The sequence below is a fragment of the Ailuropoda melanoleuca genome, chromosome 10, assembly GCF_002007445.2.
Source record: "Ailuropoda melanoleuca isolate Jingjing chromosome 10, ASM200744v2, whole genome shotgun sequence".
In the NCBI taxonomy this organism is placed as follows: domain Eukaryota; kingdom Metazoa; phylum Chordata; class Mammalia; order Carnivora; family Ursidae; genus Ailuropoda; species Ailuropoda melanoleuca.
In genome coordinates this window covers 35,654,748-35,679,259 of record NC_048227.1, presented here as the reverse complement: position 1 = coordinate 35,679,259, position 24,512 = coordinate 35,654,748, and the positions used below count along the sequence as shown (strand labels likewise).

General features: G+C 52.1%; 1 protein-coding gene across 6 annotated transcripts in view; it reads right to left on the bottom strand.

The window, feature by feature from the left end:
• Positions 1-1,333: 1,333 nt before the first annotated feature.
• The window catches only part of CREBBP (CREB binding protein), a 123,400-nt gene continuing 100,221 nt past the window's right edge, over positions 1,334-24,512 (bottom strand). For all 6 annotated transcript variants that reach the window (XM_034670472.1, XM_034670471.1, XM_034670476.1 and 3 more), the window contains 12 exons: positions 21,495-21,575; positions 19,956-20,012; positions 16,971-17,048; positions 16,590-16,657; positions 12,537-12,687; positions 11,891-12,037; positions 11,147-11,260; positions 9,875-10,040; positions 9,465-9,632; positions 6,630-6,791; positions 6,128-6,409; positions 1,334-4,556 (listed from right to left, as the gene is read on the bottom strand). In XM_034670472.1, coding sequence (XP_034526363.1) covers positions 2,403-4,556; positions 6,128-6,409; positions 6,630-6,791; positions 9,465-9,632; positions 9,875-10,040; positions 11,147-11,260; positions 11,891-12,037; positions 12,537-12,687; positions 16,590-16,657; positions 16,971-17,048; positions 19,956-20,012; positions 21,495-21,575 — 3,628 coding nt within the window. In that variant the 3' untranslated portion in view covers positions 1,334-2,402. The remainder of the gene's footprint in view (positions 4,557-6,127; positions 6,410-6,629; positions 6,792-9,464; positions 9,633-9,874; positions 10,041-11,146; positions 11,261-11,890; positions 12,038-12,536; positions 12,688-16,589; positions 16,658-16,970; positions 17,049-19,955; positions 20,013-21,494; positions 21,576-24,512) is intronic.

Here is a 24,512-nt window from a genome sequence, read left to right as displayed (position 1 = left end):
TGAAATCTGTACAGAGTTTTGGATCCCCGGACGACCTGAAAAAGATGCCCCCCACTGGCCCCATTCGATGGCTGCCCTGCACAATGCGTACCGGGGCCTGGAGCCGCTCCTCCAGGGCCCCAGACAGCTCACCCCTTCTGTCTGAACACGGGATCAGGATTTTACTGTCAGTGGAGAGGGTCCCAGATAACAGAAGCAAGTAAGCACAGTAAGGATGGCCAGATGGCCACTGTGGCGCCGTGGCCCTGCTTTCCCTTTTGGGGATGTGGTGGAGGTGGCAGTTGGTTGGCAATGCTAGATGATGGTCTTGTTGTCTGGCTTAATCTATGTTAAAACTCAAGATCTGAAGCTCTCTGTGCTAGAATTTGGAAGTTTTCTCAAGTTTAGATTCCCAAATCGTTTGAAATGATCTCTGTGAATACAGGGCCAAAAGGGAAGCTATTTGGGCCATAAATTATGAATTTGCCACCACCCCCCCCACCCCCCAATCCGGGTTGGGGGACCAGGGACCCAAGAGGCAGGACTCAAGTCCCTTGTGCTTAGGGGAGAGGGGTGTTGCAGTCTACAGGGCACACATCCACGCTCCCTGGAGGTGCTCCTCCGCTCGGACGTGATGTTTACAGCATCCGGGGACTCAAATGTCACCCTCTTGGTAAGGGCACCTGACACTGGACCCAGGGGGAGGGCAGGAGGGGTGGTGATAGTGGTGTGTGGGACCAAGTTGCCAGAAGCCCGTCCCTCAAAGCTGGAGGGCTCTTTCACCACCATCACAGGCCCTGTTTTTAGAGGGTGGAGAACAAAGGCCAGAGCTCTTAGCGGCCCAGCTCAGCATCGGGGGCCACGCTGCGTGCAACATCCTCCCCTACAGGGCACAGGGTTTGAGGGGAAGCAGGAACCACCACCAGTCCCTGGAGCACATTTTGCACCAATTCTGGGATCTGCACATAGCAAAGGGGAGGGGGAGGTACTGCTGAAAAGCACCGCAGGAACCATCCCTACTCTGGTTACTCGAGGCTTAGGGGTGGGGGACAGGAGACCAAGTGCTGCTTCGGACCCACCTGCAGCCCTAACTCTGTGGGTGAAGTTCCCCATGGAGCACTGAATCTATGAGGCCACCACTGAGCTTCACCACCTCGGTTCCTGGATAGAGAACCACCCAGGCCTTAGCTGAGCCTGGCTGCCACCCGCATGGCCACCAGGACTGTGGTCCCCGCCTCTCCTCAGTGAGCAATCCACCAGAATCATGTCTTACAAAGAACAGACTCCAAAAATATATATAAATAAATAAAAACCTTAAACATTCTTACAGGGATCTTAAAGAACAGAATACATGTTAAAAACTTCAGTAATTTATATCAATTTTAAGCGGTACTTTATATACAATAGGGGGAGAAAACACATGCATAGTCCAAATACAATGTTGAAAACAGCATTTTCATAACAAAAACCCCCGAACACTAAGTGTTAATACCATGTACATGAATTCAAGAAGGACCACCCTTTTTGTCTGTTGCACACAGTTTATTTAACAATATGATATAAGAAATGAGTTGGTACTTTACCATTCTATACAGTGATTGAATCTTCTTGAATTTTCTTATTTATAGTAATTATAGCGCTTGCATGATTTACACTAGAATTGCTTTTCCTCATTTCAAGTTTCACATAGAAGAAAGAAAAGAATGCTTCTTCTCTATTAACATTAGCATGGTCTAAGAGAGTGATCAACCCTATTTTTTGTCTAAAACCAGTTTTATCAGAGAAACAAAGCAACAATTTCTACATCTGCAAGACAAGAGTTTGGCTTAGGCCAGTATGTATAGATAGATGTGTGTGTGGGTGTGTACGTGTGTGCACGCAGGAGCCAATTCCTATCGTCCAGGGGTAATACTTGGAGAACGCCCACAGAGTTCACTATAGAAAAAATCTTCCCGCAACGTCAGAAAGTTATCGGGATACATTATAAGCTTGCATTATTTCAAGAATCAGTTTCTGAATATTATTTTTCTTCTCACTTTTAAACATAAATGTTTAAAGTCTTGAAAATACAAATAAAAAATATGAATATAATGAACTTGTTTTTCCCGTTAAAAAAAGGCATGAGTCACCAGCAATGACGACAAAAAGAATCCAAACAAACCCCCCCTCCCCCCAAAACAAAAAAACAAAAACAAAAAACAAAAACAAAAAGAGAGAGAGAGAGAGAGAGAGACCAGATATTTAAATCAACTGGTTTTTAACAAAAAAATATATTCTTTGTATTGTTTCTTTAAACAGCAATCTACCCTTCCATGGCTTGGAAGTAGCAGTTCCATCTAGGAATAAAAAGAGCCTAGATGCCTGGATTTCAGTACAAAAGGTCCAAGAACATGAAAGGGGGGGGAAGCGATGCTCTCACAATGCTACAAACCCTCCACAAACTTTTCTAGGGTGTCTCCTGTGGTGTCGCCGACCAGGGACAGCTCACTGGACAACGCACTCCTGTTGGGGGTGTTCAGCTGTGGGAGCATTGCACTCTGTTCGGGGTTCCCCAAGTGTCCCTGATCTATGGAGCTGGCCATGGTGACTGCGAGTCCTGGGTGGGGGGAACCAGTCTGGGGCGAGACGTGGTGTGGCGAAGGCTGGGGCTGTATCCGTGGCGACGGGCTGGAATGTGGAGGCTGGGACTGGGGCCGCGGAGACTGGACAGGGGCTGGAGACCGCACCTGGCTACTGAGGGACGTGGCCATCTGCTGGCCGGGGAGGTGCGAGGCCTGCGGCTGTCCTGAGAGCATGTGCTGCTGGGGGCTCATGGGGTTCGGCTGGCCCGGGGACCCAATCTGCTGCTTCATCTGCTGCTGCTGCAGAATCCGCTGCTGCAGGGCCTGCTGGATGTTGGGGGTGCTGTCTGCGCCCAGCCCCGGCTGCCCCATCTGGCCGAGCTGTCCCATCTGAGCCGCCATCTGGCCCATGGAGCTGCCCTGGATGGGGAGGTGCTGCTGCATCCGCTGCTGCTGCATGGCTGGGGGGTAGCCTCCGGGTCCCTGGGGCTGCTGGAACTGGCCGTGCCCGGCCATGGCCCCGGCCATGCCCGTGCTGCCCTGCTGCTGCTGCTGCTGCTGCTGCTGCTGCTGTTGCTGTTGCTGCTGCTGCTGGAGCAGCTGCCTCCGGAGCATCTCCCGGTACTGCGGGTTCATACTCGCCATGCCGGGGTTGTGGCCCGGGTTCATGATGTTCAGGGCCTGGCCCTGGGGGTTCAGGCCGCCCATCGCCTGCTGCTGCGGAGGCACGCCGGGCCGGGGCCCGCCGGCTTGCATGGTGTTCAGGTTCTGCAGGCCGGGCTGCTGGTGCAGGCCAGGCTGGGCCTGGAGGCCGGGCTGGGGCTGCAGGCCGGGCTGGGGCTGCAGGCCGGGCTGACTGGCCACGTACTTGGCCGTGCGCTGCTTGATGAAGGCCGCCATCAGCTGAGGGTTGGACTTGAGGATGTTGAGCACCTGCTGCTGCTGCTGCGGGGAGCTGGGCGACTTCAGGGTCCGCAGCAGGTCCTGCAGGGCGCCAGGCGAGATGCTCCGGGGCGGCTGCACGCCGGACATCCGCGGCCCGGCCACGGCCGGCTGGGCCTGCATGGACAGCACGGGCCGGGGCATGCCCGGCATCGGCTGCTGCTGGGGCAGAGGCGCCTGCTGCCACTGCCCGGGCGGCAGGTTGGGCATGACGGGCCCGCTGACCTGGTTGGGACGGGGCACGTTCAAGCCCACGGGGGCCATCTGGCTCACCGGGGTCACCATGCCCGTGCGCCCCGGGGGCATGCCATTGTTGATGTTCACCCGGTACAGGTGCTGCTGCTGCTGGGCCTCCCGCTCGATCTGCCGGGCTGCTTCCACCGCTGCCGGTGGGGGCTGGGCGGGGGGCGGCGGGGCCGGCACCTGGTTGGTGGGCTTCCCGGTGGACACCGTGGTGGGGGGCTGAGTCCGGGCCACGTTGGGGAAGCCAGCTGGTGACATGCTCACGGGCGAGGGCTGGGGCTGGGCTGGGGGCTGCGGTGTCTGGGGCGTGCTGGGCTGCTGCGTGGGGGTCCCGGGCGGAGCTGAGGTAGGGGAAGGCAGGCTCTGCTGAGGCACATTGCGGGTGTTCATGGTGGCCATCCGCCGGCGCATGAGCTGGGCTTGCTGCAGGCGGTGCTGGATCTGCTGCTGGCGGAGCTTATGTTTGATGTTGAGGCAGAAGGGCACCGGGCATTTGTTTTCTTGGCAGTGTTTGGCGTGGTAGCAGCAGAGGGCGATGAGCTGCTTGCACACCGGGCAGCCCCCGTTGGTCTTGCGCTTGCAGCCCTTGGTGTGCTGCACCACCCGCTTCATCTTCTGGCAGGACGGCAGCGAGCAGTTGGCGTTACGGCACTGGCAGGCGTGCACCAGGGACTGGATGCAGCGCTGGATGCTCAGGCGCCGTGACTCCTGGGGGCTCTTGGACTGCGGCTCGCCCTGGCTGCTGCCCTCGTCGTCCAGGCCCAGCCCCCACTTCACCATCTTGTGGGCGTGGCTCTTCGTGTTGTAGCAGTTGATGCAAAGGTCGTAGTCCTGCGGACAAGCACAGGGCATGCGCAAGGTCAGCATGAGGCCCCGCGTGACCAGACGCCCCGGCAGTGGCTGCCCGACACCACACACGTTCACCCTGGGAGCCTCACCCCACCCCTCCCTGCCCTACGGTCTCGCAGGCTCTTGAGTGCGTTGGCTGACATCTGGTCCCATTTCCTGCCTTCCTCTGCCCCTGGGGAAGGGCACCCAGACCCACCCTGCCCAGCTACCTTACCTGGCCCGGGAAGCCTAATGGCTCCTCCCAAGCTCCCCCAAGTGCCACCCACCTGGGCTTCTAGAAACCAGCCCCCACTCCCTGGGGCTGCTGCTGGGTGCCCTGGTGCATCCCCTGGGCTCTACAGGGTGGCCCAGAGGCCCTGGGGGACTCAGAGGCCTTCATCAGAAGACAGGCCCTGGGCTCAAACCCCAGCGACAAAATGCACGTTCATGGGTTTCTTAAAAGTTGCTTGTATCTGCAGATAGAGACTACCAAGTGCCAGGTCTGGAGGAGAAAACCCTATGACCGGGACCCACTCTTTTTCCAAAAGGACATGAAGATCCCAACAGTGGGAAGTGATAGAGGACAAAAGGCAGCTGGAAAAAATGGGAAATGAAGACAAAGGCATTATAGAGGCTCCATCTGCCCCCTGCCCAAGATCACAGAGCTGCTCCTCCGGGCATGTGACTCTGGGGACCGTTCCGAACACTAACGCGGGCAAGGTGAGGACTGGGTGGCGGGGACGGAGTCTGTGACTATCTGCAGGGGAGATGGAGGGTCCACAACAGCCTGCTTCACCCCCTGTGAGGGACCCATCTGGGCAAGGGACAGCCCACACCCCTTCACACAGGGGCCAAGACCTCCGCAGAGGGAGCCAGTGTGTGCAACCACGGGGTCCAGCAGGACAGAGCATTCTCGGCTGCTCAGCAAGGCTAGAACTGGAGGCACAAACAGGGAAACCAGTCAGAATCCCGGTGGGGCCAAAGCACAGCCAGCGCCTCTTTCCTGCCCCTACCCTGGACCAGAAGGCTCGCAGATGTTCCTGACACACGGCCGGTGTTAGTGAAACACAAGGAATAAAATAGAAGTGCTCTCTGATCATGTCTTCCTGAAAAAGTCAGCACAAACACTGCCTCCCCTCGGAAGCCTGCCCACTCCATCTCCCTGGAAGACCAGCCCCTCCTGCCGGGGGCCAAGTGTAGCCCAGACACTTGACGACGGCCCTCTGTTATGCTCAGCTGGGTCGGGACCATACATGCTCCGTGAAGGGAGAAAGAGTCCTTCCTTCCTTCCTACCCTGAACGTCTGCTGTTGAGCCTGGAGCTGGCACAGAGCACGGATTCTCTTCTTTGTGAACTCGGAAACACCAACCTCATGACCAGTAACTCCTGGAGAGGACCAGGAGCTAGGTGAGCCTTTTTCATTTGGTCATTTGGTCCCCCTGGAGAATGCCAACTATCTCACGGTTCAATCTGAAATGCTGATGCACCGATGGCAGAGAGGGCTGGGGACTGACCAGGGACCTGAATGATGGCGCAGACACTCCCCACAGGGAGGGAGGGAGGTGCAGGCCTACCTCGCACACGGTGCAGTGCCAGCGCGTCTCCACATGGTGCTTGCACTCATTGCAGGTGTAGACGAAGCGGTCCTGGCCCTGGGTGTGCAGCTCCACCAGCATGCACAATGTGGACCACTTGGACCGGCGCAAGGAGGAGAACTCCCAGTGCTTGTCTCTGGCGAGGGTGAGGAAGGCGTCACGCCCGTCCATGAGGTCACAGCTGAGCAGGGGGTCAGGGTCAACGATGGGGGGCAGTGTGTTGATGACAGGCCCAGCGTGCAGGTGGATCACAAAGAAGACCTGCCGGGGAGGACGGCGTTAGCTCCCATGGAGCCGCGGCAGCTCTGCCGTGTAGGGGCCAGTCCTCTCCATGCGGCCCGTGGGCCCTGGACGGAGTGCCAGAAGCACCTTCCCCTACTCTGGGCCCGGGGAGCCTCTTCTCCTTTATCCCACAGACCAGGAAGGGCCCCGGCCCGCAGTCCCGAGAGCCTGCCAACCCCCGCCCCCCACGCGTCTCTACCTCTTTGTGCTTCTCCATGGTGGCATAGAGCTTCTGGGACAAGTCGTTGGACACGTTGGGCATGCTGGGCTTCTTCTTGTTGGCTCGACTGATGCTGCTTTTATTCTTGTTGGTTTTTTTGTTGTTCTTCTTCTTGGCATTCTTGCTGTCACCCTGGCTGCCCTGAAACAACATGTGAAACTGTTGCACGAGCCCGGCGCCCCCTCCGTGCCTGATACTGGGCTGGGGCACCCAGCTCCCAGCCGTGGGGGCTCTGGAAGGCCTGGCGGAGACAGACCGAGGAGGACAGGAGCAGGGCCGGGGTGCAGTGGTGACACTGGAGCCACGCTGGCCACATGGCAGGTCATCTCTCGGGGGAGAATACGCCCCGGATGGACTCTCACAGCGTAGGGAGTCCAAGCCATCTTTCCTTGTGCCATACTGCTCCCTTCACACCACGTGCCATATGCTCAGTGCACACGGTTCCAACATCCACTGTGCACGAGACCGGGGAAAGGGGCCGAGAGAACGTGCTGCATGGGTGGGAGCAGGGGCTCCAGAAGGGCCCATCCACACCCCAGGCAGGGCTGCCCGAGGAGGAGACGACTCCCTGACCCTGCATCCTCCCCCGAGGCTCACGTGGGCCTGAAACTCCCACCGTGAGCACTGCAGCCCCTCAGTTAAAGCGCTCTTGCTCTGGAAGAGCTCAGGCCCTTCGTCATTTAGGCCTCGGGGCGGAAACATTCACCAGGTCTGGTCCCAAGAACTTTGTTCTCGACAAGATGAAAGAGAAGGAGAGACAGAGACACCCTCGGTGCCGAGGGGTGCTGACAGCTCCTGTCCTGGGCCCAGGGCAGAAGAGGACTCTGGTGAAGAGCCGCGTGTCGGTGCTGTGCGAGTGCAAGACGGCAGCAGGGGAGACCGTGTGGTACCAGGAGCTCTGCACATCCGCTCAAGTTTTTAGTAAGCCTTTAAACTGTTCTAAAAATTAAGCTGACTTTAAACAGTTATAAAAGAAATAGATTCACTGCACAAAGTTCAGAGAGTATAGCCAAATAAGAAAAAAAAGGTTTTTTGGCCACCCAGAGCAGCAGTGTTCTGGTTTTTCTTCTTGGAGTTGTACCTACACGCGGCTCCTGTGGGTGGTTCTCCTCATGGAGCTGGGGTCACACACGTGACGCTGCAGCCTGTCCCTTCCCCACTTGCCCCAGTGGCGAAGCAGCCATTCGGCCCAAATGCCATCCACAACTGAAGCCACCACCCGCCATGGGGTCCTGGGGTGTCCGCAGGGTGGGACCTGCCTGCTGCCTCTGTGGACTGGATACAGGAGACCAGGGTCTCTCTCCACTACAGGCAAGTCCCTGACACCGCAGAGGCTGGTACGGCACCACTGCCAGGCCAGAGATAGGCAGGTCCTCCTCGGACAGGACACCCAGCCGTGGCCTGCATCCTGCCTCAGAGGCCGCTCCACCATCTGGGCACAGACCCTTTCCCCCTTTCCTCCCTGCCTTGACCCCCTGCCCCAGAGCCCCAGATCTGTGTTATGACTCAGGCCACCTCCCATTCAAGGTGCAGGCAGTGGCCATCATGGAGAGGGACCTGGGCTCACAGCTCAGCTCTGCGCTCTCTCCTGCCAGAACTCCCTGGTTTCCACTCAAATTTGGCCCGCCCAAACAGAATCTCCGGTAGCCTCCCAAAGACCCCGGTGGAGCAGATTCTCAAGCCCTAAATCCCCTGACGTTGGGGAGTACGGTTATCTGTGGTCAGATGACAGATTCTGCCTCCAGGGAGGCCCCAGCAAAAGGACCCACGCAGCAGACTACGATTTCCGAGGCCCGTTTTGCACAGCCCCTCTTGGGTATTAACAGGCGAGACCTGCAGCCAGTTCTTGTAGGACTTCTTTCCCAAATGTGCTTCCCCAGCCTCCTCCTTTGGGTAGAGGCAGCAGCACTGACTCAGCTGCTCAGGGCCCAGACCCAGCAGGCAGCCCTGATCCAGGATATCCCTCACACACCACAGTGATCCGCCCCAAGTTGGGGGGCTGCTACTCTCAAAACATATCATACACTCCCTACTCCTTCTACAACTATGAACCAAACGCAAACCCCCATCTTCTCCTCCTTGGACATCCCAAACACACACACGTTTGCGCCCAACTCGAGCCCTCACACCATCTCCTCCTTCTGCCAGCAGCTCCCGCTGGGACGGTGTGGGTTCCTTCTCAGCAGGTTAGCCTCTGCCACCTCCTCAGGCCCCGCCGGTCCGATCTCGGTGTTCCCTTTCCTTATAGCTCCTACGGCTGCCTCAGAACGCACCTGTTTTCCCTACTAGAACACGCACCCCGTGAGGGTAGGGATGGAGTCCCTACAGAAGCAGCTCACCACTGCACTGCGGAGCACAGAGCCCAAGCAAGGTGGGACCTGGTAAGCAGGGTGAGTGCCCGAAGGCAATACCAGACGCAGGGCTGTCTGGTGGGGTGGGCTGGCTCATGACAAAGTGAAAGAAAGAGGCCTGATGACCAAGGGGTCTCCTTCTCAGGGAAGGTCTGTAGTCAGCGGCCTGGCTACTGACCACGAACACCCGGCTCTGTCTATCTGCTCTGCACTGCCTGGCAGGAGGCCCTTCTCTCTCGTCTTTCCGCGCCTCCACCCCGCCCGCCCTGCTCAAGATGCCAGAGCCAGCAGCTCCCATCTGCCTTCTCCCGGGTGACGTGTCTCCAGCCCTGACCTGAAGTGGCTGGTGACAAGGGGAGGGCACTTGTGAAAACAGCACCACCGACAAAGGCCATGGCCTCGGGCCCCGACAGCAAGCGTCCACTCCCCTCGGCGTGTGGCCAGGCCTGCTGCGTCTCCTTACCTCTGTGGTCTCGCTGGCCGCAGTGCTCTCCTCCTTCTTCCTCTCCTCTTCTTCTTGCTCCAGCTCCTTAATGCTCTCCTCCAGCACATTAGGCCAGAAGTCACCCTCAAAATAGGGCAGCTCCTTGGCACTGGTGAGCCTGTCTTCAGTTGCTTGTTTGAAAATGTCCTGGAGAGTGAAGGAAGCACAACGGAGAAGAGGGAAGTGAGTGGCGCTCCGGGCAGGGCCGCAGGGGCCACGCTGCCGGGTGAGGACAGGGTACCGTGCCTGCTCTCAGGCTGCCGACTACAAATCTCGACGGACTGCACGTGAGGTGCTTCTCCGTCTTTCCTCTACGCTCTTCTGCTCCTCATAGGTGAATCCAGCTCTGACACGCACGAGTCACCACGCCCTGCTCCAGCCCCGGGTACCTTGTAGTCGTGAATGATCCGCTCCGCAAACGCCTTGTCCAGCATCTTCTTGTACCACTCCTGGAGGCGCTTTGGTTTGGGGATTTTCTGATCAGGGGGGTGGCAATGGAAGATATAGTCGTCTCCTTCACTTGGGGGGCAGGCCCAGATGTGTCCTGTTACATACCTGCAGGACACAGACACAATTCAGACCACAGGGCTCACTGAAAGCCTCCCTGCCTCTAAGGAGTAACAGCTGAGGAGCATGCACCAAAGCAAGGACAGAAGAAACTAGAAAAAAGGAAACAAAGAAATTACCACGATGCTTACAGCAAAATCTAACAGGCTTAGAGCAGTCCCAAACCAGTGTGCAGGGAAGGGGCGCGTGGGTGGGCGAGGCTGAACCTCTGCATGCAAGAGCACACCTGGAAATCGGCCCTCAGAGGCTCCCTCTCAGGGTGTGCATGCCAGGCAGGGGTCAAGGCTCTCAGAGTCCTGTCAGCACGGGACAGAGCCTGGGAGATGTGGCTCTGAGGCGCGTGGAACAGTTTATGCCCAGGGATGTGCCTTATTTCCTAACTACCACTTCCTGTGCAATGGAGAGGCAGCTGGGTATCTCTCTCTAAGGGGTCAAAGTCAAAATAAATCTGTCACTCTGTTAGAGACATGTCAGTCAAATACCTCTAACTTTCTCAAATTTGGAAAGGGATGAGACAGATCTAGAATATCGAAACACAGAAAAAAGCAGATACAAAAGACGAGCATCCTATAGGATCCCATTCATATGACACGTCCAGAAAAGGCCAACTTATATATAGAGAAAGTAGGTCAGTGGCTACTGGGGGTAGGGGTGGAACAGGGATTAACAACAAAGGGTTGTGGGGGTCCCACTGGGTGGAGGACAACGCTTGGAAATGGATTTACAGCCGTGGCCACACCGCTTGGTGAAGTCACTAAAAGTCACTGAAGTGTACGTGGACACAGGCAGATTTTATGATACACAAAATACTCCTTTTAAAGTTTAAAAAAAAAAGAAAAGAGACTAAAATAGGAAAAAGAGTGAGAAGAGCACAGGAGGCAGGGCAAGCATGTGCGTGGTGCTGGGGAGCCCAGATCTGCATGGCCCAAGGGAGCGTCTGGGAGGGGGGGCTTGGGAGACCTCTGAACTGATCTGAGGACGTTAAAATAAAAACACATACAACTTTAAAAAATACTCTGGTTATTTCACAAAACACACACTGAAAATTAAAAATAGGATTTTTATTAGTTCTGAATAATCTGAATTAAACTCACCCCAATTTCTTCACATATTCTAAATAACCAATAAGGATCTCATGGTAAACAGCTGTCCGGAGGCATCGGGGCCGGAAGAAATGAATACTGTCCAGGTAAGATATGTACACACGCCTGGGGGGGGCAGGTAGGAAGAGATGAATTGGTATCTCCTAACCTTGAAACCAAATACCAACATCCAAAAAAAAGCTCAAGAAATAAATTCTGTTTTCGTAGCATTTACACTGGCGGCCACAGACAAGATGTAAGAAAACTTGCATCACCAACTGCCACCGTCCAGGAATAAATGGTCCCATCGCTGGACCAAGAGCAGTGGATCGCCCACCACGGAGAGCCAAGGGAAGGCCGGGGCATCTCCCAGTTTCCTCTCACCTGCATTCCTGACTGAACATGAAGTAAACCCCTGGCCGATGTACTTCGTTCTTACCACGCGTGAGCCTACGGAGGGATCCCCACCCCTCTCTGTAGGTTTACCTGCCCCAGGTAAGACAGGGACAACAGCAAGACCAGGACTAGAACCCATGAGTACTCACTACGTAAAACACGCTTTGAACAGTCATCAAAACCCTTCATTTCTCACTGGCTTAATGGAAAACTCAGCTAACTAGTTTGGTTGGTTAGGCGTGGCTTATTTGATTTAAACCCAGGTCTGGAGCACACAGGTTCTCCAAGACACTTGGGGTCTCGGTCTGCTGTGACACTGCGGGCCCACTGACGTGTACCCAAGAGGAGGTGGAGGACTACCTTGTGTTTGGAGGGGGGCAGTCAGAGCCGTACTCCTGCACATGCATCCCAAAGAAGCACACATCCACACCGTCAATTTCCTCAAAAGCAAAGAGTGCTTTGGTTCGATACGGGAAAGATTCAGACATTTCCCCAGAATCCACGAACCTGAAATAAAAGTCAGAGCCTAAGGATTGCACACGTCAGTTTCACAAGGTGCTTTATACGTGAGACCTGCTGTTCTAAACCCGTGCAGTGCAGAGGAGCTGAGGGCCTGCTCACCTCTGCTGCCTGTTCTACCCACCAGCTCGGCCTTGGGCAGCTCGGGGCTGTGACTCTATTCTTTGTGACATAGCCTCGCTCAGCCAGGAATTTTACCTCCCCTGATGAATATGGAATACTGATAAGGGCTGACTATACCTTACGTGCTAAAAAAACCTTTAAATTATACAAACTCTAAGGTTATTTTTTCAGTACTCTCTACACCCAACGCAGGGCTCAAACTCACAAGCCCAAGATCAAGAGGCGCATGTGATACTAACTGAGCCAGCGGGGTGCCCTGAATTATACAAACTCTTTAAAGCCTTGCCAGGGAGTGGGGCTTTGGTTAACCAGGTACGGGACCCCTCAAACAGCGCTTTACAAAACAGCACATGTGCACACAAACCGTGACTTCATCCCAGGCTTGACTTCCACAGTCTTGTCTGAGCTGGCCACCACACGGACAAAGACCTCCCCGGCTTCAGGATGATTCTGTCGCCGCAAAAACTTGTTGACTCGGTCTTCCAAATGGTTGCCCAATCGTGTGGTCTGTAGTCCTGGAAAGTCCAGAACAAGCAGGTGAGGGGGCTTCAGATGGGCTATGGAGAAGGTGGCTGAGGCCACAGGACCTGCCTGTCTTATAGTGCAGTCTAATTTTTTTCATCTTAAAGATTTTATTTATTTGAGACAGAGAGAGAGAGAGTGCATGCGTGCGCACACACACAAGCGGGGGGAGAGGCAGGGAGAGGAGGGAAGCAGACTCCCCGCTGAGCAGGGAGCCCAATGTGGGGCTGGATCCCAAGACCCTGAGACCATGACCTGAGCTGAAGGCAGCCACTTAACTGACTGAGCCACCCAGGTGCCCCTAATGCAGTCTGATTTTCTAAGGATTAATGCCTTCCAAATCCAGAAGGGACCTAGTCTGTCCTACAAGGTAAGCATTTAAGGGGAAGGTGGACTCTGGAATCTCAGGTACTCCACACACTCGACGACTGCTGTCATTTCAATGCCCACATATTTCCATCTTTTTTTTAGCTGCAAGGGCAGAAGAGCCACAAAGGCAGACTGAGGGCTGTGGGGTAAAGTGGAGGGAGCAGACACAGGGGCCACCTGCCTCCCATGCCCTGGCCCTGATGAGGACGCGATCTGGCCCCGGGCGCCCCCACGTGGCTGTTCAGTGTCACAGCTGTGCCCGCAGCCAGAATCCACGCTGGAGGAACTCCGCTTTCCCTGGAGGGCAGGGCTGCTCTCCCCTTCCTGGCCAGTTCAGAGGAGTCTGGCATGCAGCCGTGGATCCCATCCCAGGCAGGAGCTCACACACCGTCAGAACCCAGTTCAGTCCTGAACGCCCTCCACATCCTCCCTCTCCTAGGGATGCCCCAGGTGTGGCCACCATGATAGGTCTTTTCCAGCAAGCTACCCCCAGATAAAACATCAGTCACAACATAAAAACTCTGCATAAGGGGAAAAGACTAGAAGGAAAAGCTGCAGAAGGTTAAGTGATTATTTACAGATATGGGATTTAAAAGATATTTTCTTCTTTATACTTACTGATTTTTAAATATTTACTACATGGATGAGAAATATTTTTAAAAAGCTATTTGGGATTTCCTAAGATTCCTTACTGAGGCCAAGAAGTACCTGGAAAATTTAGAGTGACTTTCTAAATTCCATTTTTCTGCAATTAACATACCAATGGTGGAGTTTTTTTTTGGTGTAAGTTATACCTGCATACAAGTGATTTAGAAAGAAAACACTACGAAGACGAAATAAAAACCCCCACAGAAAAATAAAAACTTGAAAAGCTATAAAGCTGAGGGGAAAAGTGATTTATGATGCATTTCACACCTAGAAAAGGCATGCCTTCCACGTAGCCCTGTAAGCTCTGCTGAGCGCTGTGGCCATGACAGCCGCCCCAAGAAACACACAGCCAGGTGCAGAGGGTCCCATGGGCTGTCCCATCCAACCCGCAGCAGCCCCTGGTGCAGACCCTCACGTTCTCACCCCTGCAGGCCCTCCCATGCCACCGCTGAGCAAGTCTGGCTTCCCTCATGAGGTGGTTTCCGATCCTGTAAGGCAGGACCCTGCTAAGAAGGGCCACCCTGCCATGGTCCAGGAGCTTCCCTTCCCTTGTCAACATTGGACCCTACACACTGATTTTCAAACAGCAAATGGAAGAATAAATCTTTAAAATTAGGTTTTTACTTTTTTCTTCAAATGACCTGAATTGCTACTAACAACAACAACAAAAAATCTTTAAATGAGACCTTATATGACAATCTTGTTATAGAGACCAAACTGAGCACTGTGAAGGTGCTGAGGGCTGGAGAGGGGCCTCCTGGGGCCCCTGGAAGAGCAGCTACTCAGAGATGCAAACGCGGGAGGTGCAGTTGCTCCTGTGGCAGAGGAGGCGTCCCCAGCAGAATGACTTCAGGGAGCATCACACCCCTTGTGTCCGACACACACAGCTCTGCCTCGTTCTGCCACGCTTTCCAGTTTTCCAGAGAGTGGCCAGCTGCTCGCTCTCATGTCCCCGTGGCTCCTCCTCATGTGGCGGGGGCTGTCCTTACACACCCTTCCTGCGTGCATGCAAACAATTTCGTGGGACACGCGAGTACAAGTGCAATCGCGGAGTCTGAAAACGAACACTTTAGATTGTAGTCCCCCTCTCCCCAGGCTTTCCATGTGCACTTCCACCCAGAGCACGTGACGGGGACTTTTCTGCCCCTTTACGTGATCAAATCCTTCGGCCTTCTGCTTTCCGACATCAGGGCTGTCCCATCTCCAGGGAGGCTTCTCACAACCCAACACAGGGACCCTGACTCGGAAGCTTCTCCAGTGGTTCCCCTTCTCCCTCCACCCGGCTGGGCTGGGCACAGTGCAGGGTGTCAGGTACGGAGGGGTGGCAGGTGGAGGGGAACGGTCCGTTGTTGACCATCCTTCACTGACTCGTCAGCCACACGGGGCTGGTACAAAATGTGAAATGAGGCAGCCCGTCCTTTGCGGCTTAGATTCTTTCGAAGGCTGTGCCCACGTCCATACCAAACGACGCTGGGTGGCCAGACATCCAAGGTTCTCTTCTGTCAGTGAGTGTTGTACATCTTCACCCTAAGGCTCACGTCGCAGGCACACTTTTGGGCTCTTCTGCCCCCATCCACTGCCAGCTGCAACTACTCTCTGACCCAGGCCCAGATCTCCTGGCAATTGTGTTCTGGGGATGAGGCTCTGGCCCAGGAAAGTATTTCTAGCTTGTTGACTGCTTTAGTGATCTCACTCCAAATGGACCCTCTAAAGCAGGGGTTTTCATTGGGAGAAACTGTGCCCGCCAGGGGAACATCTGGTAATGTCCGGAGACATTTCTGAAGGTCACCACTTATGGGAGTGGCGGTCGTGTCACTGGCGTTTAGTGGGTAGCAGCCAGAGATGCTCTTAAAATCCTACAAAGCATAGGACAGCCCCCAAAACAAGGAATTATCTGGCCCTGAATGTCAGTGGTGGCTCAGTTGAGAAACCCTGATCTGAAGAGAAATATTACAATAATTTGTGAGTTTATCAGTATTTCAAAAAATTTTTTAAGTATGAGCTTAAGTTATAGGATAACTGTGGATTTGGGTAATGACAGTCTGACCCTGAATTAGCAATGACTTCCTCCTTGCCTGCCCCCCTCTTCTCCTCCCCCTGGTGTGGGATCTCTCTATCCCATCTCGCTCCCACTCTCTGCTCCTCAGAGGGTGGGCAACAGCCGCAGGCAGCGCTGCACAAGCAACCTGTAAAGGCCCCACCGCAGGTGGCGTTCTTATTCGGGGTTGCTGTGAACTCAGCAAAGGACAGCTCAGGGACGTCATGCTGCACAAGTGGCCCCTAGCCCTCGAGAACCAAGTTGACAACGATCATACTGTACACTTTTGAAAAGAATGCTATCTCTGAAAGAGTCAAGACTACCCAGGAAGAGTTCCTTGGAGTAGCAACGGGCTGCTCTCTACTGTGAAGAGACACCAGCAGCCACCCTAAATGCAGCAGCAACCCTCACAAGTCTTCGTGCAGACTGGGCTCTGCCAGCCCTGGCTGGTGGTGGCTCACTCCAGCAGGCCGGGCGCCGCGGCAGCCGATGGGCCAGCCCCCGCCCCAGAGGTGCCCAGGGCTGAGCATGCTGGTCACGACAGGATGTCAGAAGTCGGGNCTCGGAATTTACAAAGTTTTACGATATATCTGAGCTTTCTAAACTTTCATTTAAAACATGGACTGACCATAAAGCTAGTTTTCATGTAAAGATCACGCCCAGTGATTCCATGGAGGGGTAAGACCAGACAAGTATGAAGTGTGGAAGATAAACTCACACTACAGAGCCTCACACAAGTAAGCCCCACAGCTGCATGCGGAGAGGACCTGCAGGAAGACTGGGAAGGGGGACAAGCCCCTCACATGCAGACGGGGAGACAGAAGCCCTTCCACAACTTACTCTTAGCACTGAACTTGTTTTCTTTCCGAGTTCTGCCAGTTTTCTTCAAACAGTTGTCGCACACAAAGCTGCAAAAAGAGAATGGGTGTGATCAGAGTGTATTAGAGAGTCTAGGCTGCCAAACCAGTGACACACAGCTCGCACGCGTTTCGTTGGCATCGCTATTCTCAAGTGAAGAGGCAGCCTGCTTTGAGTCTACCATCCCTAAAGCAGGCAAATACTTAGGATGTAAATAAACTGAGAACCGGCTGCCACCCGGCTTCCCTCTGGAGCCCTTGCTGACAGCAGCGGTGGACGCCCGGCAGCACGCCCCTCCCTCCAGCCGGGCAGAGATGCTTTCCCTCCTCCAAGATCACAGGAAATCACCAGGAAACGACTCACCCTGAAGGCCAAATGATGTCATAGTGTAGAACACAAATCTGATGCATCTTCCGGCCACACTCCTTGCAATCGACAAAACTGGAAGACAAAGAGAGTGCGCTCTGACGCACACGGAAGCACGCGCGGGGGCTGCCTGTGTGCCGTGTGCCGTGTTCACACCTCATCCTCTGGATCACTTCCTGTATCTGTGGTGTTAATGCTTCTGCTGACTGATCCAGCCACATTGTGCTTTATTTTTTCCTCTAAAGGAAGCTCGACGCCCAACGTGGGGCTCGAACTCTCAACTCCAAGATCAAGTCGCAGCTGTATGATACTTCCTACGAGAAAGCGGACTTCCTCCATTTCTCTGTACAAATGCCTATCCCTTGCTTCTTCCAATCTCCTTTGCAACCAGAAATGTTACTTTCAAAAACTGCTCTGATAGAGGTGTATTTTACAGGCCAGTATTTCTGACATTACTACACATCTTCAAGACCACTGCTTGCTCTAGGTGAACGCACATGCCCAAACTGCCTCAAGTAACAGAGAACAAGGCTTCCAGTGTCAGAAACACTCGCTCCTAAGCCTAGGTCCAGGAAGCATGTGCTCGGAGTCAGCTACAAAGGTGGGAAGTGTCAAGCTGACCGGTAAATGCCGGCCTTTATTCATGTAAGCACCGGACAGCAGGACTGCACCAGGCCATTCACCATCTGTCGCAGCCCCCACCCTGCCTCACCTGGGCCCTGTCACCTCATTTGGGAATCTTAGTTGCGAACATGCATGGACGTCAAAACCTATTTTTTCGGCCACTCCCTTAACTACCACCACAACGTACGCCTTGAGGAAGGCTTAAGACACTAGAAAGTACCACACTTCCCCCCAGTCTGCTGGGTGCTGGCTCTTCCTATCTGTTATGCACACTCTCACCACTGCCCTGAGCTGTGGGCCCCATCTTTCCACTGCCCCTGCTGAGCAAGCTTTCAACCACAGATCCAGCCTAACCACCTCCCCCCGACGGCGGCTACTCTGCTTCTGTTTGGTCCGGAGGGGAAAGGACACATATGTGTAAAGCATGTACAACAGTGTAGCACTGCTGCCTAATTCACCGTCCGGCTAGCACTCTTTGGCAACCCTGTGCTGCTGCCACCTCCCCACCCCCGCCCCATATGGTGGCTGCTCTGCTCCAGACCTTGCTCCTTCCTCTAGTGCTGCCTCACCCCCAACCAGCTTCTTCTCTGAAAACTCAGGAGCGGCGCTCATCCTCCATGTTAAGAACTGAAAGGTTCAGCAGGCAATACCTCCCTCTGTTTCTGTGCCCCCTCCAGAGACACTCCACTCTCAACTCTTTCCTCCTATGTCAGGGAAGAGGACTATCCAAAACAAAAAACAAAAAACAAACAAAAAGCATGTTCTAGGCCCAACTCTATCAATTTTGAATTTCAACCCCGCCCCCCCCCCCCGCAAACCTATCATTAACCAAGTGGCTGGCTGCCATTCCCGCGTTTCCGGTTCCCACAGGAGCACCTTGGCAGGCCACCTAGACTGGCCCTTCTCACTCCCGTGGTGCAGCTTCTTGGACCAAGGGGCCCTTCTCTATTTAGGTCAAGCTTCAACTTCCCACTTCCGGCCTGAGTTGTTGCTCTGAGTCTCCTAACTAGCTTCCCTACTTCCTAACTAGAAATCAAAGTCATTTCCTCGCCTGGTAAATCCACCTCATAGATCCACATGATCTTTCCATAACAGAAACCAACAGTCCCTCAAAACCTCCCCAGCACATTTAGGAGGAAAACTACATGTCAAAGAACAGTGTGAGTGGCCCTTCAGCGAGGACCTTCCACCTGCTTGCCCTGTGGGGCTCCATGCACGTTCCCTACCCACCAAGGCCTTGAGCTGACCTGCAGTGTTGTCGAACAAATTGTGTTCTTTTGCGTTTTTGTGCCTAGAATGCTCTGCCCACCCCCGCCCCGCACCTGCTGCCAGACAAGTGTCCCCCTCTGCAGGATGCCACTCAACACAGGCCAAGCCTCCCATTCCTGGAGCACCTTACTGTGTGTGCTATGATCCATCTACCTCTTCTACCAGAAGACAAAGAGCAGAAGGAGGGACCCCCCTCGTTCATCTGTGTATTCCCTACGTTGGTGCCTAGTATTTCGAAGTACTTTATTTTGAAACTGAAAAGTGCAACTGCAAAGCTGAGTAGGGGGACATAATGTGAACAGGGACATGGGACAATTAGGAGAGACACTCCACTGGTCACAAAAGATACGGGGTGCAACCCGGAGCTCCTGCAGTGAGCGTGCCCTCCCAACCATGTGAGCTCCCAGTAGGAAAGCCCAGTTTCAAAATGAGGCCCTGGTCTTCCACTGCAGCATCTGGTCTCCCCAGAGCTGGGGTGTCGGGGACATGGGAGGCAGGACCTATTTCCTGGCACCCAAACTTCCAGCGGCGTTGGGGCCTATGCTCACCTTCCTGAAGCGACACAGCACAATGGGCATCGACATACACTGGGTGCTCTCAGGATCTGGCTTTGGGAACCTGGAGGGACCGCCCCACGGAGGCAGCTCTGAAGCGCCCTCACTGATTCCTGCTATTTATTTTTAGAGCATCGTTCCTAAGAGGTTTTCTTCCCGAAATTTCCCTTTAAGTGAGATTAGGTCCTCCACCAAATCTTCCTACCTTTAGTCCCTGAAGTCACACTGAACGCTAAGCAGCTTCTCAGTAACAATGAGGACCAGCTTCTGAGAGAGTTTCTGACAGAACCAGAACACCCACCTAACCTTATCGCTGCTGAAATTCACTAGCTAGAGAGCACGCTACAGGGACACACGTTTGGTCTGAGTTAAAAAAGAATCCGTATCTGAAATAACTTTATACAAAAAATCCCAACCAGGGCAACACATTTCCAATGTTCCAACAGTGCCTTCTCCTGCAGGCCAGTCACAAGGAGGGATTTTCCGGATCGGAAACTAAAATCCAAAAGTGAGAAAGAAATCACTATCTACTCACGGTTCAGGATCTAAGGTATCATTTTTCTTCTTTTCAAACTGATCCTTTGAAATTGTCCTTGTTTAAAAAAAAAAAAAAAGAAAAAAGAGAAACGTTAATTACCTAATTTTATCTGCTGAGTCTAAACTACAGGGTCTGTGGGATATTATTTGGTAACTACTTTTTCAAATAAGAAGTAAATAATGATCAGCCAAAATCTCAAGTATAAGTAATGATGGCATGAGCATATAAAATTTATCTCCACGAAAGCACTACCATCTGTTTTTCTCTATCTGCCTTGGGATATTTCCTCCCAACTACCACCAGCACTTACTATGAGATCCAAACCTATAAATTTTCAATCAAATCTGCATGGTGAATGGCTCCTCGATCTGATGGATAACTGGCATAATCGATTCTTCTAATTATAATAGAATTAGATGACACAAGATCAGCATCTACTGGGGGATATTTTATTTATTCTTAAAGGACTGAGGACCTGGTTTTTATACTGTCCTTTTGTTATGATCAGTGTATATATGAATTATTTCGGATTTATGGAACTGTATAATCCAATTATCAATCACATAATTGGACCAAAGAATTAAGACTACAAGGGATATAAAAATAATGAGTATGTAGAATGTCAGGCATTTCAGTTTGTGTCTCATGAGTGGCTGCAGTTTGTTCTGTGTTTGGATAAAGGAAACGTGAAGTGCACGGTCCTAGACTGCTGGAAGCCGCTCCGGTGGGAAGCCGTTCTGCCTGTGGGGACGGTCACACAAGCAGACTTCCCCACATGGCAGGAATCACGGCAGAGTAAGGAGAAAAGAGAGAACACAAAACGCTGGCAGTCCTGGGTAGGCATGGTGGCTGGCAGGTTTTTGGTATCTCAAGCATGGAAAGGAGTTGACCATTCAGTTGGTGGATTTGCTCTTTCTGGCCACATTCTGACTACGCGACCAAAGGTGAACTCAATGAAGGAATCAATGAACCAACTCATGCCTGTGCATGCCAGAGCACGTGAGCAAGAGGCACCGCTCCAGCAAGGAAGGAGACGTGTTTCCACTCTGGGGTCTCACTGTCTGTGTTCTAGGACAGGCTCTGTGGCTTCCAGGACAGAGGTTTCAATGGAAGATGGGATGAAGGCTCAAGAGGGGGTATGTATGCAAGATTCATTTTTCGCTACTGCCAGTTCTGTCAAAAGGGTGAACTGGCTTCTGAGATGTAACTAAAAATTTACAATTCCCCCAAACGGAGGAGGACCACCAGAAGGAAAAGGCAAGTGTTTTAAAGGAAGAGACAGAGCAAGGTTGAGAGACACCAGTGAAATGCAGTGAGGGCTGTAGCATCACGGCCTTAAAAGGAAGGGAGAACGTGGAGGTGGGCCTGGTGCTCAGCTCAAGAGCTGCACTCCCCAAGTATAAATGTGGGTGTCGTGTGTGTGAAAAACACACCACACAGCAGTCAGATCGGCAGAGGAGCTTCCCTTTTAATCATGGGTAAGAGGGAAAAACAATTAAGAGTCAACCCCGAGAAAAATGACAGGATAGTACTTACGTCTGGGGCTGTGAAGGGTCGTCACCCAGGGTAACATTCTCCCCCTGGATCTCTGTGAAACACTTCTCACAGAAATGATACCTGTCAGCAAGAAGGCCATACTTGGGTGAACTGGTCCATCATAACACACAGCCACCCAAGCAACGAAGCCACCAATCAGAGCAGGGCAGATCACCACGACGAAGGGGGGGCGTTGTTGGTTGATTGATGGGTCAGTGAGGACAATGGAAGGAACAAGGGCAGGTGGGGAAGGGCAGGATTAGAGAACAGGGAAGGGAACAGATAGCACAGACATAGAGGTAAGACGCAAACACCGAGACAACACAGAGCAGAAAGCCAAGGCAAAGCTTGATTAGCATTCGGTCTCACTGCACACATCACAGGCCATCATCGCTAACAACGGCTGGGCTTGGGCCAGCTCCGAGGTGCAAATGTTTTCAAGGAGTTGTTAATACTAGAATCGCAAGGAGCCTCAATTTAGGAGTTTGACTTTTGTTATTACTTAGAGAAAATCAAATATAACTCCAGGGTTTGCGATGGAAAAAAATTCACTTTTGAACAAAATAGTCTGACAAAGGCCTTAAAAAAGCAATTATTTTTCAAAACGGCAAATTTATGCTTGACAGCAATTCACAGATTTTATTTCCGGTAGTAAGCCAGATCTTTAAAGGTACTAAAAATATTGAGCACACAGAACTGGTTTTAATTTTTTCCTGTTATTTTTCTCATGTTAATCACTTAGTTAATTGTGTTATAATACAAATGAAACCAAATCCATATTCTAGACAAACATTTAACAGAAATGCAGTCGGGGTCAAAGACTTTCCAGCCATTTATCAGTACGAATGTACAGAGGAAACAAGCTGTGATATATTGTATAAACAATACAATATATGTAAATCCATGAACAATCTTAAAAGACTTTTAAAATTCAATTCTAAGCTTAGGTTTAAACTTTTTGGTAATGGGATCAATCGTTCACCAATCTGAGATCCTCAGTGATTAACAGCTCTGACTTGGTGACAATCCAAGTTAAGCAAATTTAGCGAGTTGATCTTTAAAGCACAATCTGCATTTGAGAAATTATCCATCACCCCAATTTCTTGAAAGATAATATGGAGCTTGGGCTTGAAGTATCAAATAAGAACAATTAAAAACTATTAAATGTTTGGAAAGGACAAGCATGAGAAATCAACAAAAATGCAGGCTGATGCTGCATAAAACAAGATGGGCACACAGGAATACCGTAAAAATAAACAGGCCGAATGGAGGTGAACTGTACAAGCGGAGAGGAGGAGTTTAAGGCAGTGGCAGCAGCACAGTCAAATGTGGTTTTAGTGCTCAAAACTACGTCTACAAGATGCCACGAGGATTAGTGTTAAAGACACTGTGACGAGACTTGGAGCGCCACACCGCACGGACACGCGCAGGGCACGCGGCAGCTTGCAGGGTCACTCACGCACGCGCACACACAGCTGCAAAGGACGGAGGCTCAGGCCCCTGCCTGACGGCCTGTCTCCGTTACTGCTCAGGTCAGTCCCCCTCAAGTTCTAATTCTAGTCTGAGTTAAACACACTGAGCATTTTGTCTGCTGTACTTCTCTGACTAAACACAGAGTCCATTAAAAGCACGACACTTCAGAGCATGCACCCATCTCAAAATGACCCCATCTTTTAGCTTGCTGAGGAGGAACACGACAGAGTCACTGTGGGTAGCAACTGGATTAATGAAAGTTTCTTCTGGAACCAGCTTATTTAGGATGATTCGATCAATGAATTCTTCCAAGATTAAAAACTCTGACCAGGAACAGATAAACATTGCTTTTTAACAATATCTGTATCTATATGTTCTCCTGAATCAACTGGCTGTTCGCTGTTTGTAAATATGTGTACGAAGCCTTGAAATCACGTGGTAAAAAGAACTTCCATGTGCAGGAGGGCATGATCATCACTGGCACAAAAGAATTAAAGTACAGAAACCATAACCCAATTCAGGGGTGACCAGGGCAATATGCAAAAAAGATATCCCCCTTAACACCAAGTGTCTCCCTTTGAAAATAAAACTTGGACTTGAGTGTTCCAATTCATTTTATCACCAAATGTATAGCCGCTGCAGGTGAGTGAAAAGCTGAACTCATTTGGAAACGAAATCACTGTGATAATTACACGTGAGGGAAAATGGCTTTAAAATCCTGGACAAACTCCTAGCTTTTATTCAAGCAAGATATCAAGCCCAGGAACACCCAGGAAACAAGAATCATAAGCCCACCATTTTCTAGTGGTGGAAACTAGCCCAGAACGCAGCACTGATGGCTCAAGGGCAGCCCCTGCAGTTGCGGAAGCCTACACTCTCGGTGTGTAACTAGCTCTCACCTGCAAAGAACCTCAGGGTCAGAAAGTGGGAGGCACAGAGAGAGTTAACACACTCTACTGCCTGTCCCAGAGCTAGCAGAGACATTGGAGAATCGAACCTGCTGGGGTTTGAGAAGGGGAGGGGAAGGCCCAGCCCTCCCTTAGGTGCCCTCCAGAGAGCTGGCGACAGTCTGGAGAAGGGGCACAGCAACCCACTGGTCAAGTCTGCTGAAACCGCTTTGGCAATCAGTGGGGGACAGATGGGAATGTCAGAATGCCCCCACATTATTACCTAGTCCAAACTTTATTCACCCTAAAAATACAGAATGGTTCAGAAAGTCACTTTTCAATCTCGAGAGCCTTGCTGACATTAGCCTTGTGTGAAGGAAGCAATTTGATGAATATGGAATTGCAAAGGAGAAATATTTCACATAATCCGAAGATGATGTGCATCTGGGTACCTAAAGTTAGCACAATGTAACTGCACAGTTTATCTATAAGGGTAATTTAATGCATGGAGTAAATTTTCAAATGCAGATTGTTTTAAGTACCATATGAATATAAAGAAATAACTGGGATATCTAAAGATAGTATCTGGAAAATCTATATAGCAGTTTTCCCAACGTGAGTTACTTCCAAATTTTCAAAGCACGGAAACAAGTGAAAA